General features: G+C 47.6%; 1 protein-coding gene across 4 annotated transcripts in view; it reads right to left on the reverse strand.

The window, feature by feature from the left end:
* LOC311520888 (class I histocompatibility antigen, F10 alpha chain-like) overlaps positions 1 to 16,843 on the reverse strand; it is a 126,266-nt gene that overhangs the window by 24,770 nt on the left and 84,653 nt on the right. For 3 of the 4 annotated variants that reach the window (XM_084628784.1, XM_084628781.1, XM_084628782.1), the window contains 4 exons: positions 15,370 to 15,645; positions 13,243 to 13,518; positions 8,725 to 8,826; positions 8,282 to 8,314 (listed from right to left, as the gene is read on the reverse strand). In XM_084628784.1, the coding sequence (XP_084484910.1) occupies positions 8,282 to 8,314; positions 8,725 to 8,826; positions 13,243 to 13,518; positions 15,370 to 15,645 (687 nt within the window). Of the gene's footprint in view, positions 1 to 368; positions 411 to 8,281; positions 8,315 to 8,724; positions 8,827 to 13,242; positions 13,519 to 15,369; positions 15,646 to 16,843 lie in introns of all 4 variants that reach the window. The other variant, XM_084628783.1, reaches the window with a different exon arrangement.

The following is a 16,843-nucleotide window of genomic DNA, read 5'->3' on the forward strand; positions in this document are numbered from 1 at the left end:
CCCCAAGTGCTGGGCTCTGTCCCTCCTGCTTCCTCCCTGCAGTTTCACTGGAGACTGTTCTCTGAAGCAGCTGGAGTTATCCTTGCAAAAGCTGAGCTCAGCCCACGCTGTGTCAGCAGCCACAGAGAAATCCCTCTCACTAGAGTCTTTCACACCTAAATTCATTGCAGATAAAACAAGGGGGATTTGGCTACAAACCTGTTCCTGCACCCCCATGTGAATAAAAGGGAAATAAGAGATCCAGAACCCCCCCTGTCCCGCTCCTTGGGGCTGGTTTGCTAGAGGGTCCAATGACTTGGACTAGGTGTCTCTCTCCAGAGGCCTCAGTGAGAGCAGTGAACCCCTAGGCTACAGCCTCCATCACTTACCCTTGGCAGATAGGTCAGAGCCACTAGAGCCTTGGTCATTTTCTGTGCAGAGGAGGAGGAGAAGAGAGAGGATATTAGCGTCTCTCACAAGGCAGGGTTTCAGCGGAGTTAGTAGATACGGGGACTCCTATCCAAAGGGAACAGTCATCACCTCACTCTTCCCTAGCAGTGAGCTGGTTGGTGCACAGACCAGTCTACAGGGCAGCTGCCCAGGATTTCCATTATTCCCATGCAAAAAATGTCACCACTGCAAAGGGTCAGCACTGCTCTGTGCTCTTCATGCCTCGTCAGAACGAGAGCCTGGAACACTCAACATTCAACGGCTGGCAAAGTAGGAGATGCTGGGCTAAGGATACTCAGGCCAAACAACCTCAACTCTGCCCCGTTCCATCTGTTCCCAGAGGGGTCCCTCACGCAGACCACAGACGTCACCCTCACCCCCTGCCAATGAACAGCAATTCCCGCCTTAATCAATGGCGCTGCACCGAACAGTGTGGACGGTATGAAAAGGCATGCTGATTTGGGGTGGTGCTGGGCACACAGACAAGGACAAGTTTGGTTTGGCATGGTGCTGTTCTACTTCCTGTTCCTATTCCCAGACCCACTGGGGCAGAGTTCGAGTTGTGTGAGAAGCATCATTCTACCTCTGCATATGCTGGTTTGCCAACCTTTGACTTCTGGGAATTAAACACTCTGTAGGAAAGGGGCGTGGCCTCCCTCAGAGGCTGAGAGCAAGGGAGGGCCAGACCTCGGCTGCCACGCAGGAAGTGGAAGGGCAGGACGGGAACTGGACATATAAGAGGCGAGCCCTGCAGCTCAGTTGAGCAGGAGTTGCTGAGGAAGTCACACGCTTCCAGCCCGCTGCTGGAGCCCTTGGAAGACCCCTGGTATCTTGGATGCGTCCTTGGGACAGCAGAACTGCGAGAAGCCCGACGCTGAGGAGCTGCTGGGATTGCCACTGGCAGTGTGCACTGCGGGGAGATGGAGGACAACCCGGGGTTCAGCTCCATCCAGGGGGAGGGGAGGGGAGGAAGTAGCCCAGGGGCAGCTGACTGCTGTCCAGCTACATTGCTGGCGGGCACGAGGTCAGTGTGTTGTGGCTGGATCCCCGCTGAGTCAGTTGCAGATCGCTCTGCCGTTGTTACAGCCCTGAGCTGGGACACGGTGGAGTCGGGTGGGCTCACATTCCCCTGCCACCCTAACCCCAGAGTTGGCAGCCTCCCCACCTTAGGCCAGGAGGCCTGAGCAAGTCGATAGCCCCTGCCTGGGCCCCAGGCTGTTCCCTGATCTACCCTGCCAGAGGGTTAGCGCCTTAGACGGCCAACTGCCCCCTTGCTTCGACTGTTGTTCCAGGAGCGTGTCAGCAAAAGGGTGTGGCCTCCCTCAGAGACGGACACCGAGGGAGAGCCACACCCGCCTACATGCTTACACACACCCATTCTGACAGGACACAGGGAGCCCAGCGCAGGGCTGAGCACCTGCACCCTTAACTCCCCATTAACAAAGTTCCTGCATGTGAATTTCCGTTGTTCTGGAGCAACGAGGAAGAGGAGGGAGGGAGGGAGGGAGGCACGACTGAGGGCCAGCTGTGGGAGGAAGGGTGGTGCTCTGAGGAGGTTTTGTTGGCACTTCTCAAACCCCCTCAGTTACCTGCCTGGGGCACCCCTGAGAGAGTAAAGAGAGAGATGGACGGCTACACCCTAGCAGGGCCCGGCAGATCTGTTCACTTTATACCAGCTCTTGGTGCCAGGCATTAGATGGCCTCCGAGACAGTCCATAATTTATGTAAATATTTTCCATAGTTTTAGTTTTCGTCCTATTCCTAAAGCTAATTACAGGAGACAACTGAGGAGGGTATTTGAACTCGTGGTCATCGAGGAGACAGAGTGGTGCTGATCTGAAGTCAGTGGAAAGATTCCCATTGGCTTCACAGGCTTTGGATCAGGCCCAGATTTCACGAGCACTGAAACCCAACTTTCAGGTAAGTCAAAAGAAATGTAACATTAAAAGCAGGTCAGACACTTTCGGGGTCACACTCAGCCACACATAGCACAGCTCTAGGGGGATAATAATTCAGCCTAACACCACCGTACACATTCCTATCGCCTTGTCTACACGAGCAAAATTGGGACCCATACCCATAAGCGATGCAATTCCACCAGAGAGAGCAAAGGTGGAGCTATGGAGGAGATGGGGTTCAGGTGTTTTTAACCCCCATCTAGACTTCCTCTGAGCAAGGTTAGAGAACATGTATCTACAGTCACTCTACACTACTGAAGAAGACCTCTCTTGGGAAAATAACAGAGCACGGCACAGGTTAACCAACAAGTTCTTGGAATGTACTGGAGACAATTTTTCTTTCAGCAGGTGGAGAATGCTACTAGGGAGAGAATCATAGAATATCAGGGTTGGAAGGGACCTCAGGAGGTCATCTCGTCCAACCCCCTGCTCAAAGCAGGACCAATCCGCAACTAATCATCCCAGCCAGGGCTTTGTCGAGCCTGACCTTAAAAACCTCTAAGGAAGGAGATTCCACCACCTCCCTAGGTAACGCATTCCAGTGTTTCACCACCCTCCTCGTGAAAAAGTTTTTTCCTAATATCCAACCTAAATCTCCCCCACTGAACTTGAGACCATTACTCCTTGTTCTGTCATCTGCCACCACTGAGAACAGTCTAGCTCCATCCTCTTTGGAACCACCTCTCAGGTAGTTGAAAGCAGCTATCAAATCCCCCCTCATTCTTCTCTTCTGCAGACTAAATAATCCCAGTTCCCTCAGCCTCTCCTCATAAGTCATGTGCTCCAGCCCCCAATCATTTTTCAGAGTAACAGCCATGTTAGTCTGTATTTGCAAAAAGAAAAGGAGTACTTGTGGCACCTTAGAGACTAACCAATTTATTTGAGCATAAGCTTTCATGAGCTACAGCTCACTTCATCGGATGCATACTGAGCTCACGAAAGCTTATGCTCAAATAAATTGGTTAGTCTCTAAGGTGCCACAAGTACTCCTTTTCTTTTTGCGAATACAGACTAACACGGCTGTTACTCTGAAACCTGTCATTATGCAAGGCACTGCATTTAGCCGTATGGAGTGGAAATCTATCAACTGCATGAAAAAACTTGTACAGATACAGACAGACATCATCTTCCTTTCCAAATGCAAACAGATGGACATCGTACCAAAAGGACTGAAGGTAAAAAATCCATTACAATCTACATACCACACAGACTATGCTGACAGCTTGTGCCACACGCTCTCAAAGAAACTGCGGAACCACCTGATCAACATCCTCTACAGCAAACAGGGAAAGACAAAGAATGAGCTCTCAAAAATGGATACTCTCATAAAAAACCAACCTTCCACACAAACTTCCTCGTGGCTGGACTTTACTAAAACTAGACAAGACATTTACAACACACACTTTGCTTCTCTACAAAAGAAAAAGGACACTAAACTTTCTAAACTACTACATGCCACAAAGGGCCACAGCAATGGTTCCCTCAACCCACCCAGCAATATTGTTAACCTATCCAGTATGCATCCGATGAAGTGAGCTGTAGCTCACAAAAGCTTATGCTCAAATAAATTGGTTAGTCTCTAAGGTGCCACAAGTACTCCTTTTCTTTTTGCTAATCAGTTTTGTTGCCCTCCACTGGACTCTTTCCAATTTTTCCACATCCGTCTTGTAGTGTGGGGCCCAAAACTGGACACAATACTTCAGATGAGGCCTCACCAATGTCGAATAGAGGGGAACGATCATGTCCCTTGATCTGCTGGTAACGCCCCTACTAATGCAGCCCAATATGCCATCGGCCTTCTTGGCAACAAGGGCACACTGCTGACTCATATCCAGCTTCTCATCCACTGTAATCCCCAGGTCCTTTTCTGCAGAACTGCTACTTAGCCAGTCGGTCCCCAGCCTGTAGCGGTGCATGGGATTCTTCCATCCTAAGTTCAGGACTCCACTCTTGCCCTTGTTGAACCTCATCAGATTTCTTTTGGCTCAATCCTCTAATTTGTCTAGGTCCCTCTGGATCCTGTCCCTACCCTCCAGCATATCTACCACTCCTCCCAGTTTAGTGTCATCTACAAACTTGCTGAGGGTGCAATCCACGCTATCCTCCAGATCATTTATGAAGATATTGAACAAAACCGGCCCCAGGACCGACACATGGGGCACTCTGCCTGATACCGGCTGCCAACTAGACATGGAGCCATTGATCACTATCCGTTGAGCTTGATGATCTAGCCAGCTTTCTATCCACCTTATAGTCCATTCATCCTGCCCATACTTCTTTAACTTGCTGGCAAGAATACTGTGAGAGACTGTATCAAAAACTGTGCTAAAGTCAAGGAATAACACGTCCACTGCTTTTCCCTCATCCACAGAGCCAGTTATCTCATCATAGACTTGCCCTTGGTGAATCAATGCAGACTGTTCCTGGTCACTTTCCTCTCCTCCAAGTGCTTCAGAATTGATTCCTTGAGGACCTGCTCCATGATTTGTTCAGGGACTGAGGTGAGGCTGACTGGCTTGTAGTTCCCCGGACCTTCCTCCTTCCCTTTTTTACAGATGGGCACTACATTAGCCTTTTTCCAGTCATGTGGGACCTCCCCCGATCGCCATGAGTTTTCAAAGATAATGGCGAATGGCTCTGCATTTGACTCATTAGATTTGACTTTGACAAATAGGGAGGAACTGGTTGAGAATTTGAAAGTGGAAGGCAGCTTGGGTGAAAGTGATTAGGAAATGATAAGAGTTCATGATTCTAAAGAATGGTAGGAAGGAAAACAACAGAATAAAATAATGGATTTCAAGAAGGCAGACTTTAGCAAATTCAAGGAGTTGGTAGGTAAGACCCCCTGGGAAGCAAGTCTAAGGGGAAAAACAGTTCAGGAGGGTTTGAAAGTTCTCAAGGAGACATTATCAAGACCACAAGTACAAACTATCCCACTGCACAGGAAAGAAATGAAGGATGGCAAGAGACCATGCTGGCTTAACCAGGAGATCTTTAATGATCTAAAAATAAAAAAAAAAAGAGTCCTACACAAAGTGGAAACTAGGTCTGTCAAGGTTCCTTCCCCACTCTGAACTCTAGGGTACAGATGTGGGGACCTGCATGAAAGACCCCCTAAGCTTATTCTTACCAGCTTAGGTTAAAAACTTCCCCGAGGTACAAACTTTGCCTTGTCCTTGAATCCTATGCTGCCACCACCAAGCATGTTAAACAAAGAACAAGGAAAGAGCCCACTTGGAGACGTCTTCCCCCAAAATATCCCCCCAAGCCCAACACCCCCTTTCCTGGGGAAGGCTTGATAAAAATCCTCACCAATTTGCATAGGTGAACACAGACCCAAACCCTTGGATCTTAAGAACAATGAAAAAGCAATCAGGTTCTTAAAAGAAGAATTCTAATCGAAGAAAAAGTAAAAGTATCACCTCTGTAAAATCAGGATGGTAAATACCTTACAGGGTAATGAGATTCAAAACATAGAGAATCCCTCTAGGCAAAACCTTAAGGTACAAAAAGACACAAAAGCAGGAATATACATTCCATTCAGCATGTGCTATTTTACCAGTCATTAAACAAAAGAAAATCTAATGCATTTCTAGCTTGATTGCTTACTAACTTTTACAGGAGTTCTGAAGAGCATTCCTGATCTGTTCCCTGCAAAAGTATCACACAGACAGACAGACCCTTTCTCTCCCCCCCCCCCCCCCCAGCTTTGAAAGTATCTTGTCTCCTCATTGGTCATTTTGGTCAGGTGCCAGCGAGGTTATCTTAGCTTCTTAACCCTTTACAGGAGAAAGGGTTTTGCTTCTGGCCAGGAGGGATTTTATAGTTCTGTATACAGAAAGGTGGTTACCCTTCACTTTATATTTATGACAAGGTCAAATTCCAAAGATAACTGTAAACAAATAACACAAGTATGTAGGGACAAAATTAGAAAGACCAAGGCACAAAACGAGATTAAACTAGCTTGAGACATAAAGTGTAACAAAGAAACATTCTAAAAATACATTAAAAGCAAGAGGAAGACCAAGGACAGGGTAGGCCCGTCAGTGAATGGTGAAGAAAAGACAATAACAGAACATGTGAAAATGGGAAAAGGGCTAAATGACTTTTTTGTTTCAGTTTTCACCCAAATGTTTCATAGTGATTGGACATCTAACATAGTGAACACCAGTGAAGTTGAGGTAGACTCTGAGGCTAAAATAGGGAAAGAACGAGTTAAAAATTATTTAGACAAGTTAGATGTCTTCAAGTCACCAGGGCCTGATGAAAAGCATCCTAGAATACTCAAGGAGCTGACTGAGGAGATATCTGAGCCAATATCTCTGAAAAGTCATGGAAGATGGGAGAGAGGACTGGAAGAGGGGAAATATAGCGCCAATCTATGAAAAGGGGATTAGGGACAACCCCAGGAATTACAGACCTGTCAGTTTAACTTCAGTACCCAGAAAGATAATGAGGCAAATAATTAAGCAATCAATTTGCAAACACCTAGAAGATAATAAGGTGATAAGTAACAGTCAGCATGGATTTGTCAAGAACAAATTGTGTCAAACCAACCTGGTAGCTTTCTTTGACAGGGTAACAAGCCTTGTGTATATGGGGGAAATGGTAGATGTGGTATATCTTGACTTTAGTAAGGCTTTTGATACTGTCTCACAGAACCGTCTCATTAACAAACTAGAGAAATACAACCTAGATGGTGCTACTATAAGGTGGGTGCAGAACTGGTTGGAAAACCGTTCCCAGAGAGTAGTTATCAATAGTTCACAGTCATGTTGGAAGGGAATAATGAGTGGGGTCCCTCAGGGATTAATTCTGGGTCTGGTTCTGTTCAATGTCTTCATCAATGGTTTAGATAATGGCATAGAGAGTACACTTGCAAAGTTTGCAGACGATACCAAGCTGGGACGGGTCACAAGTGCTTTGGAGGCTGGGATGAAAATTCAAAATGATCTGGGCAAACTGGATAAATGGTCTGAAGTAAATAGGATGAAATTCAATAAGGAAAAATGTAAATTACCCCACTTTGGAAGTTGCACACATAAAGAATTGGGAAATGACTGCCTAGGAAGGAGTACTGCAGAAAGGGATCTAGGGGTCATAGTGGATCACAAGCTAAATATGAATCAGCAGTGAGACACTGTTGCAAAAAAAGCAAACATCATTCTGGGATGTATTAGCTGGAGTGTCGTAAGCAAGACACGAGAAGTAATTCTTCCTCTCTAGTCTGTGCTGATAAAGCCTTAACTGGAGTATTGTGCCCAGGAAGGATGTGGACAAATTGGAGAAAGTCCACAGGAGAGCAACAGAATGATTAAAGATTTAGAAAACATGACCTATGAGGGAAGACTGAAAGAATTGGGTTTGTTTAGTCTGCAGAAGAGAAGACTGAGGGGGAGATGTGATAACCTTTTATGTACTTGAAAACTATTGTTACAAGGAGGAGGGAAAAAACTCTTTTCATCAACTTCTGAGGACAGGAGAAGCAGCAATGGGCTTAAATTGCTGCAAGGGAGGTTTAGGTTGCACATTAGGAAAAAAATCCTGTCAGGGTGGTTAAGCACTGGAATAAAATTGCCTAGAGAGGTTGTGGAATCTCCCTAATTGGAGGTTTTTAAGAGCAGGTTAGTCAGGGATGGTCTAGATAATACCTAGTCCTGCCATGAGTGCAGGGAACCGGACTAGGTGTCCTCTTGGGGTCCCTTCCAGTCCTACGATTCTATGATACTAGAGCAATAGTTGGAGATTTCCCTAAAATCCTCATTGTAGACAAGGCCTATGAGTGGGAGCGAGGATCTCCTGTCAGAGCCTCTAGGCTAAAATCCACAAGCAAATACTGATGCCTGTTCAGGGATGGCCACTTGAAAAGAGGTGATGGGTCTCTTGTCACTTACCTGAAGCTACAGTGTAGCCATCTCTCTTCTTCCCTGCAGAGAGAAGGCAAATTTCAGTGAATGCAGCTCCCAAGGCAGGAACCAACTGCAATCAGTGTCCACAGCGGGCCCCTGGCCCAGCACAGCCCCCTGGTGCTCAGTAATGGACTCATGGTCCCAGGCGCTCATGATGGGCAGGAGAGAAAGACACAATGAGACAGTTTCCAAAGACCTTGGTGCACTGGGTGCTGAGCTCTTCAGAAAACCTAACCGCATATAAACTGTAGCCTGCACCCAGTTTCTGGGTCTGGCAGCTCCCACTGGGGACCATTAGGTCAGTCCCGCAGTACACAGTACTGGGGCAGTTACACCGGACTGACACTGACTCCTGTACTGCTGTTGCCCTTAGGCAGGTGTGCAGGTCCCAGCAAGTCCAGGGAATCCCCCCATCCCAGGCTCTTTACCTGGGCGTTTCTTTTTCCAGACGACTACTCCAATTATAACACCAATCAGGACAACTGCAGTGATAACTCCAGCCACAACGGGAATCAGATTGTTATTTGGTTCTGAAATGGAATGGAGAGAATGATCAATGGGGAAACCCCCCCACTAAGCCCCCCCCTTGCATCCCACTGCAGGGATCCGTCAGTCAGCTCCCCAGTTAGGGCTAAGTCCTGCAACCCTCCACCCCTTCCAGTGAGCTCCACGCAGCCACAATGCACCTACCGTGCATTGCACCCCACCATACAAAGTCCTGGACACAGCCTCTACCCCTTCAAATCATAATACATATGTAGCACTTAAACTAGAAGACTTTTACAACATTAACCAATCCTCATAAACCTAACTGTGGGAGAGCATGGATGTCAGTATCGTCCCTAAACGGGAAAGGGGGAAGACTTGCTGAAGATCACACAGTGAGGCAGTGCAAGAGCCAGGAATAGACCCCAGGTGTCCTGGCTCCCAGACCTCCTGCTCTAACCCACTAGCCTCCACTTACCTCCCAGAACCCAGGAGTCCTGATTCCCAGCCCCTAACCCCCTTTGACCACGCTGACTTCCATGACTAATGGAACAGTCCCATTGTGGGAGTCTGGAGACAAACTGGAAACTGACCTCAAAGCTCTGGATTTCCCTGCCAAGAATGGAGTTACAGACACATGTTTTTTGAGGGGGGCAGGAAGTGAAGAGGGGATGATAGAGATATTTTAATACTGTTCTTTGTTTATATAAACCTTTTGAACCCCGAGTTCTGTATACACTTTCAGTTTCACTAATCAGCTTCTCCTGTTGTCTGAAAGAGCCACATAATAAAACAGCAAAAAGAAAAATATTTCTAAGAGAATAAGGAAATGTGGTTTATGACACAAAAATTGGCAGGGGACGTGGTAGCAGCATTGTGATGTGAAACCATCTGCTGACGAGAGTCCCAGTGCAGGCTGCCCGCTCAGAAATTGTTTGCACTTCCAAATGCTGCATTTTTCCACATCACAATTAACCAAGCAAAAAGATGGCTGGAAGGCAGCTCCATGGGTAAAAAAATTCTTCCTCGACTTTTTTGTACTAGGGACATAGGAAAGTGATCAGGAACAGCCAGCATGGATTCACCAAGGGAAGGTCATGCCTGACTAATCTAATCGCCTTCTATGATGAGATTACTGGTTCTGTGGATGAAGGGAAAGCAGTGGATGTATTGTTTCTTGACTTTAGCAAAGCTTTTGACACGGTCTCCCACAGTATTCTTGTCAGCAAGTTAAGGAAGTATGGGCTGGATGAATGCACTATAAGGTGGGTAGAAAGCTGGCTAGATTGTCGGGCTCAACGGGTAGTGATCAATGGCTCCATGTCTAGCTGGCAGCCGGTATCAAGTGGAGTGCCCCAAGGGTCGGTCCTGGGGCCGGTTTTGTTCAATATCTTCATAAATGATCTGGAGGATGGTGTGGATTGCACTCTCAGCAAATTTGCAGATGATACTAAACTGGGAGGAGTGGTAAATACGCTGGAGGGCAGGGATAGGATACAGAAGGACCTAGACAAATTGGAGGATTGGGCCAAAAGAAATCTGATGAGGTTCAATAAGGATAAGTGCAGGGTCCTGCACTTAGGATGGAAGAATCCAATGCACCGCTACAGACTAGGGACCGAACGGCTAGGCAGCAGTTCTGCGGAAAAGGACCTAGGGGTGACAGTGAACGAGAAGCTGGATATGAGTCAGCAGTGTGCCCTTGTTGCCAAGAAGGCCAATGGCATTTTGGGATGTATAAGTAGGTGCATAGCCAGCAGATCGAGGGACGTGATCGTTCCCCTCTATTCGACATTGGTGAGGCCTCATCTGGAGTACTGTGTCCAGTTTTGGGCCCCACACTACAAGAAGGATGTGGATAAATTGGAGAGAGTCCAGCGAAGGGCAACAAAAATGATTAGGGGTCTAGAACACATGACTTATGAGGAGAGGCTGAGGGAGCTGGGATTGTTTAGCCTGCAGAAGAGAAGAATGAGGGGGGATTTGATAGCTGCTTTCAACTTCCTGAAAGGGGGTTCCAAAGAGGATGGATCTAGACTGTTCTCAGGGGTAGCAGATGACAGAACGAGGAGTAATGGTCTCAAGTTGCAGTGGGGGAGGTTTAGATTGGATATTAGGAGAAACTTTTTCACTAAGAGGGTGGTGAAACACTGGAATGCGTTACCTAGGGAGGTGGTAGAATCTCCTTCCTTAGAGGTTTTTAAGGTCAGGCTTGACAAAGCCCTGGCTGGGATGATTTAATTGGGGATTGGTCCTGCTTCGAGCAGGGGTTTGGACTAGATGATCTCCTGAGGTCCCTTCCAACCCTGATATTCTATGATCTCAGCAAATACACTGTCTCTGAAGGGAGAAGATTAACAAGTGGACACTAATGCCTGAAGGGACCATTCTAATCATCTGATCTGAGCTCCTGCATAGCCCAGGGAAGCGGGAAATCACACCAGGGACCCTAGCATCCAGTTTGGTCATCTGTGGGCAAACAAGATCTGATCCTTCAGAAAGAGATTGCCTATTCCAGATGTAAAGTCTCCAAGGGATGGAGAATTTACCACATCCTAGGGGAAGCTCAAATCTGCCCCTTATTTCCAAACAGAATTGGTCTTGCTTTAGCTTGCAGCCAGGGCTCAACTTCAGACACTCATGGTCCTGCCATGAGTGCAGGGGACTGGACTAGATGACCTCTCAAGGTCCCTTCCAGACCTATGATTCAGCAGGTTCTCAGAAACATAGCTCTACGTGCCCTTCATTCTTGCCCATGTGGCCAGAGAGAGATGTTTAATGTTAGGAGCAGCTTGTTTCTGTGTGCAGTGATGCTGGAAGAGAGGGTATGGCCTTGGAATGGAGCAAGAAGGCAGATTAGAGCCCTGCATCAGTGGGGAGAGTCATAGAATCATAGAATATCAGGGTTGGAAGGGACCCCTGTAGGTCATCTAGTCCAAACCCCTGCTCGAAGCAGGACCAATCCCCAATTAAATCATCCCAGCCAGGGCTTTGTCAAGCCTGACCTTAAAAACTTCTAAGGAAGGAGATTCTACCATCTCTCTAGGAAACGCATTCCAGTGTTTCACCACCCTCTTAGTGAAAAAGTTTTTCCTAATATCCAACCTAAACCTCCCCCACTGCAAGTTGAGACCATTACTCCTTGTCCTGTCCTCTTCTACCACTGAGAATAGTCTAAAACCAGCCTCTCCGGAACCACCTCTCAGGTAGTTGAAAGCAGCTATCAAATCCCCCCTCATTCTTCTCTTCCACAGACTAAACAATCCCAGTTCCCACAGCCTCTCCTCATAAGTCATGTGTTCCAGACCCCTAATCATTTTTGTTGCTCTTCGCTGGACTCTCTCCAATTTATCCACATCCTTCTTGTAGTGTGGGGCCCAAAACTGGACACAGTACTCCAGATGAGGCCTCACCAATGTCGAATAGAGGGGGACGATCACGTCCCTCGATCTGCTGGCTATGCCCCTACTTATACATCCCAAAATGCCATTGGCCTTCTTGGCAACAAGGGCACACTGCTGACTCATATCCAGCTTCTCGTCCACTGTCACCCCTAGGTCCTTTTCCGCAGAACTGCTGCCTAGCCATTCGGTCCCTAGTCTGTAGCGGTGCATTGGGTTCTTCCGTCCTAAGTGCAGGACCCTGCACTTGTCCTTGTTGAACCTCATCAGATTTCTTTTGGCCCAATTCTCTAATTTGTCTAGGTCCCTCTGTATCCTACCCCTGCCCTCCAGCGTATCTACCACTCCTCCTAGTTTAGTATCATCCGCAAATTCGCTGAGAGTGCAATCCACACCATCCTCCAGATCATTTATGAAGATATTGAACAAAACCGGCCCCAGGACCGACACCTGGGGCACTCCACTTGATACCGGCTGCCAACTAGACATGGAGCCATTGATCACTACCCGTTGAGCCTGACAATCTAGCCAACTTTCTACCCACCTTATAGTGCATTCATCCAGCCCATACTTCTTTAACTTGCTGACAAGAATACTGTGGGAGACCATGTCAAAAGCTTTGCTAAAGTCAAGAAACAATACATCCACTGCTTTCCCTTCATCCACAGAACCAGTAATCTCATCATAGAAGGCGATTAGATTAGTCAGGCATGACCTTCCCTTGGTGAATCCATGCTGACTGTTCCTGATCACTTTCCTCTCATGTAAGTGCTTCAGGATTGATTCTTTGAGGACCTGCTCCATGATTTATCATGATGTATCAAATAGACCCAGAGGCAGCAAACTGGAGAGCAAGACATGAGCCCCAGGCACTGTGGGTCCCAACTCTAGCACAAGAACTTGACTGCAGAGGGATAGGGCCAAAGAGGACAGGGCCTCACAGACCCTGAGGAAATTCCAGCTTCAGCCTATAAATTCGAATGAGAATTTTTCTGGGTTTGAGAATAATGGATTCCCCCTCTCCCACTCGGAAAACAGACAAACACACAAACTCCTTACCCCAGGAGACAGAGAGTGGCTCTAACAGGCTTTCATGCTCCACGTGACATGAATAACGGGCTTTGATCTTGGGATCAATCTCCATTTTCACCCAGGTCTGGTAAGTCCCGTCCCCACTGGGTAGGATGCCTTCAGAGTAGGTCTCTTGCTGTCTGGTCTCCCCATTTTTCAGCCAGGTCACGGTGATGTCCCGGGGGTAGAACCCTCTGACTGTACAGGAGAGGGTGGTGAGGCCATCATGAGATGACCGGTCGCTCACTCTAGCTGTTGGGCGCACTGGGAAAAAGACAAAATTGAAGTTACTGTAGTTGTTTTCAAGCTCTAAACCAGGCAGCCTTTGCTGGAGCTTTACAGCATGAAATTCTGAGACCCCAACAGTGGGAGAGGATGAGAGTCCATAGAATCATAGAATATCAGGGTTGGAAGGGACCTCAGGAGGTCATCTAGTCCAACCCCCTGCTCAAAAGCAGGACCCATCCCCAATTAAATCATCCCAGCCAAGGCTTTGTCAAGCCTGACCTTAAAAACTTCTAAGGGAGGAGATTCCACCACCTCCCTAGGCAACGCATTCCAGTGTTTCACCACCCTATTAGGAAAAACTTTTTCACTAGGAGGGTGGTGAAACACTGGAATGCATTGCCTAGGGAGGTGGTGGAATCTCCTCCCTTAGAAGTTTTTAAGGTCAGGATTGACAAAGCCTTGGCTGGGATGATTTAATTGGGGATGGGTCCTGCTTTTGAGCAGGGGGTTGGACTAGATGACCTCCTGAGTTCCCTTCCAACCCAGATATTCTATGATTCTATGATTCCATGAGATGGAATCCCTCTGATGTGAGAGAAATCACCATGTTAGTGGATTCCTGTGCCGAATTCACAGCATCAGCAACAGTGAATCCTGAATCCAGGTCCCTGACCTGGCCTCTGCTCCCAACCACAGTGACACAAGTACCTTGAAAGGCTTCACTAAGCTCTAGTTACAGATGTCAATCATGTGCTAGGTTTGTGCCCATCTCCTCTCAGTCCCTGGATTTGAAAGAGAGAAGAATCTTGCCCTGGCCAAGAAGCAAAAAAATGGGTTGGATAAACTGACCAATTAGAGATGGAAAGGGCCCATTAAACAAAAGTGACAGTGCTAAATTGCCCTCAAACTAGCTAATTGGCTAATTTCTTGTAGGTTGTTACCAAATCTGTTTACCCCAATATTATGGATTTCAAAAGGATTTACCCTTATGTTGAACAATCAGTTTCCCAGCCCCTTGGCACTGAAATATACATTACACTGCTGTGTATGGCTTTTACTTCTTGGCATTTGTAAAGATAGCAAAGGACAAGATGATGTTCTGCTGAGGTTTGTGAGAGAAATAAGCAACTAGTATGTTGAAAAAAAACGGGTACAAATTTCAAGTAACCTTGAACAGCAAATGCAAACTGTTTGGGAAGGGAAAGATTAGGGTGTGTAATGATGCTAACTAATTTGCATAAAATTAACAAGTAATAAAAGAACAAGTAATAAGTATGGAAGTGTTGCAGCAAAGGTAGGTCTTGAGAGGGAAAACTTTAAGGACAAGGGGACTCTTCTTCCACATTAGTATGGGGAGGGCAATTCCACATGTAGGGGATAGCATAAAAGAAAGCACATAGATGACTGTGGGAGAAGTTTGGACAAAGAGGCAATAAGAACAAAGCTACCGTCATTGGTGGAACACAGGGGCTGGGGGTAACAATGATGGTATAGACAGTGAATGAGGAAGAATTGCATGGTGAATGAAGCTGGTGTACATAGAAGTGGTGGCTTTTCCATAATTAATCAAAGTGCTCTAAAATGCACACACACAGGCATATTGCCTTGATAACTACTGTGTCACACCAGGGGAGGAGGTAGAAATTGTGCTGTAAATTTGGGCTCATTTGGTCAGCTTCTCTACAGTGAGCTGCTTTTAACATTTTCAATTTCTTATCTTTTTTTCCAGCAGAGCTGGGAGCGGGGGAAGGGGTTGTTTCCCCACCCATCCCTGGGGCCAGGTTAGCTCAACTGCCCCCCACCCCTTGCTCCATTTTGGAACTGGAGCTGGGGAATGGAGATGTAACTTGTAGTGACCTCCTGGGTGGGACTTGTCCCCCATCTTACCTTTCCTCTGCAGAGTCTCCTTCCCATACTCTAGAGAACTCCTTAGCCAGGGAATACATTCCTCCTCCAGGTACCGTTTCCACCGCTGGTTGTCACCTATTTCAACATCCCATCTCTTCTTGGTGATCTGAGCCCCAATATCTGCTGCTACCCAAGTCATGGTCTCCTTATCGAAGGTAAGAAAGTCTCGTCCGTCATATGAATCCTGGTAAAACCCCTGAATGACGTTGTCTTCCCGGAGATCACAGCCGTATATCGTCTGGATAATGTGAAACCCTGAAACACAGCTGAGGGTCAGCAGCAGCCTCTCTCTGAAAATCTCACCAAGACCCAACTGTAGGTAGCCCAGTGGGTCCTCCCCTTGCTATTGGGCCTTCCGTCTCCTGAGAAATGGGGTTCCCACTTATGCTGTTGGGTCCTACACCCTCCCAGTTCCTTTCAGGAGGGAACCCAAACCCGCAGGGGGCGCTCCCCCCCGCCACACACTGCAGAGAGCTCACAACCTTCAAGGAGTACCTCATTGCTGCTTGTTCTTGTATGTTCCCTGCAGGGGGTGCAGTGTGGCACAACCCCAAAGGGAGTACTCCGGATTTTGCAGGGGTCTATCCCTCTGCACTCTCTCTCTTTCCTAAAATGACCCTCCCTACCAGAACTGGGGGGATGCTCAGAGAGCAGAAGAGAGAGAGTGCAGAGGGTCTATACCCCACTCTCTTCTGCTCTGGTTTTATTCATTTTGCAGGGTCCTCAGGGTCACTTGGTCCCGCACCTCCTCCATTCACAGTACCCCCATGTCCCTGTGGGGAGAGGGTACAGGAGGTCTGTCCCCGACACTAACCTCTGCTCTGGTTTAAGGACCTCACAGAATCCCCAGGATTCCTCTGTTTCCCGGCCCCCTCTTCCCCGTGCCCCCAGCTCAATCTAGGAATGGCAAAGCACCAACTTCGGATGCTTGGCCTCTTTTTCACACGGCCACTGTCCCCAGGTGATTCTCTGTAAGGATCAGGCCACTGACGGCCTTTAGTTCAGCTGGCCAACATTTTCCTACAGCCAGACTAATCTTCACAACGGCCCCCATCTCACACACAGCCAAGATCAGACTCAGTTAATACAGCCACCCCTAGGCTGATAGGAGGCAGGGAGGGAGACTGGGGGGTGAGGGGGGGATGGGAACAGGCAGAAGAATTTAGGGGAGAGGGAGGGAGGCTATGGTGAATAGAGATCACTGTGGGGATCACGAGGAAGACTGAAATGTGTGGGGAACGGATCAGACCCCTCGCTTGGCAAACAGGGCAGAATGTGGGGGCACAAAAATAACCCACACAGGGTGTCATAAAGGGAAGGGGTTAAGACGCTCTGATACAGTACTATAAAATCCTCTTATCTGTAAAGGGTTAAGAAGCTCGGGTAACCTGTCTGGCACCTGACCAAGAAATTACCATGGGGGGGGGAGGGGGTTTGTCTGTCTGTGTGATGC

The sequence above is a fragment of the Lepidochelys olivacea genome (assembly GCF_965140295.1).
Source record: "Lepidochelys olivacea isolate rLepOli2 genome assembly, chromosome: 5".
Taxonomy (NCBI): domain Eukaryota; kingdom Metazoa; phylum Chordata; order Testudines; family Cheloniidae; genus Lepidochelys; species Lepidochelys olivacea.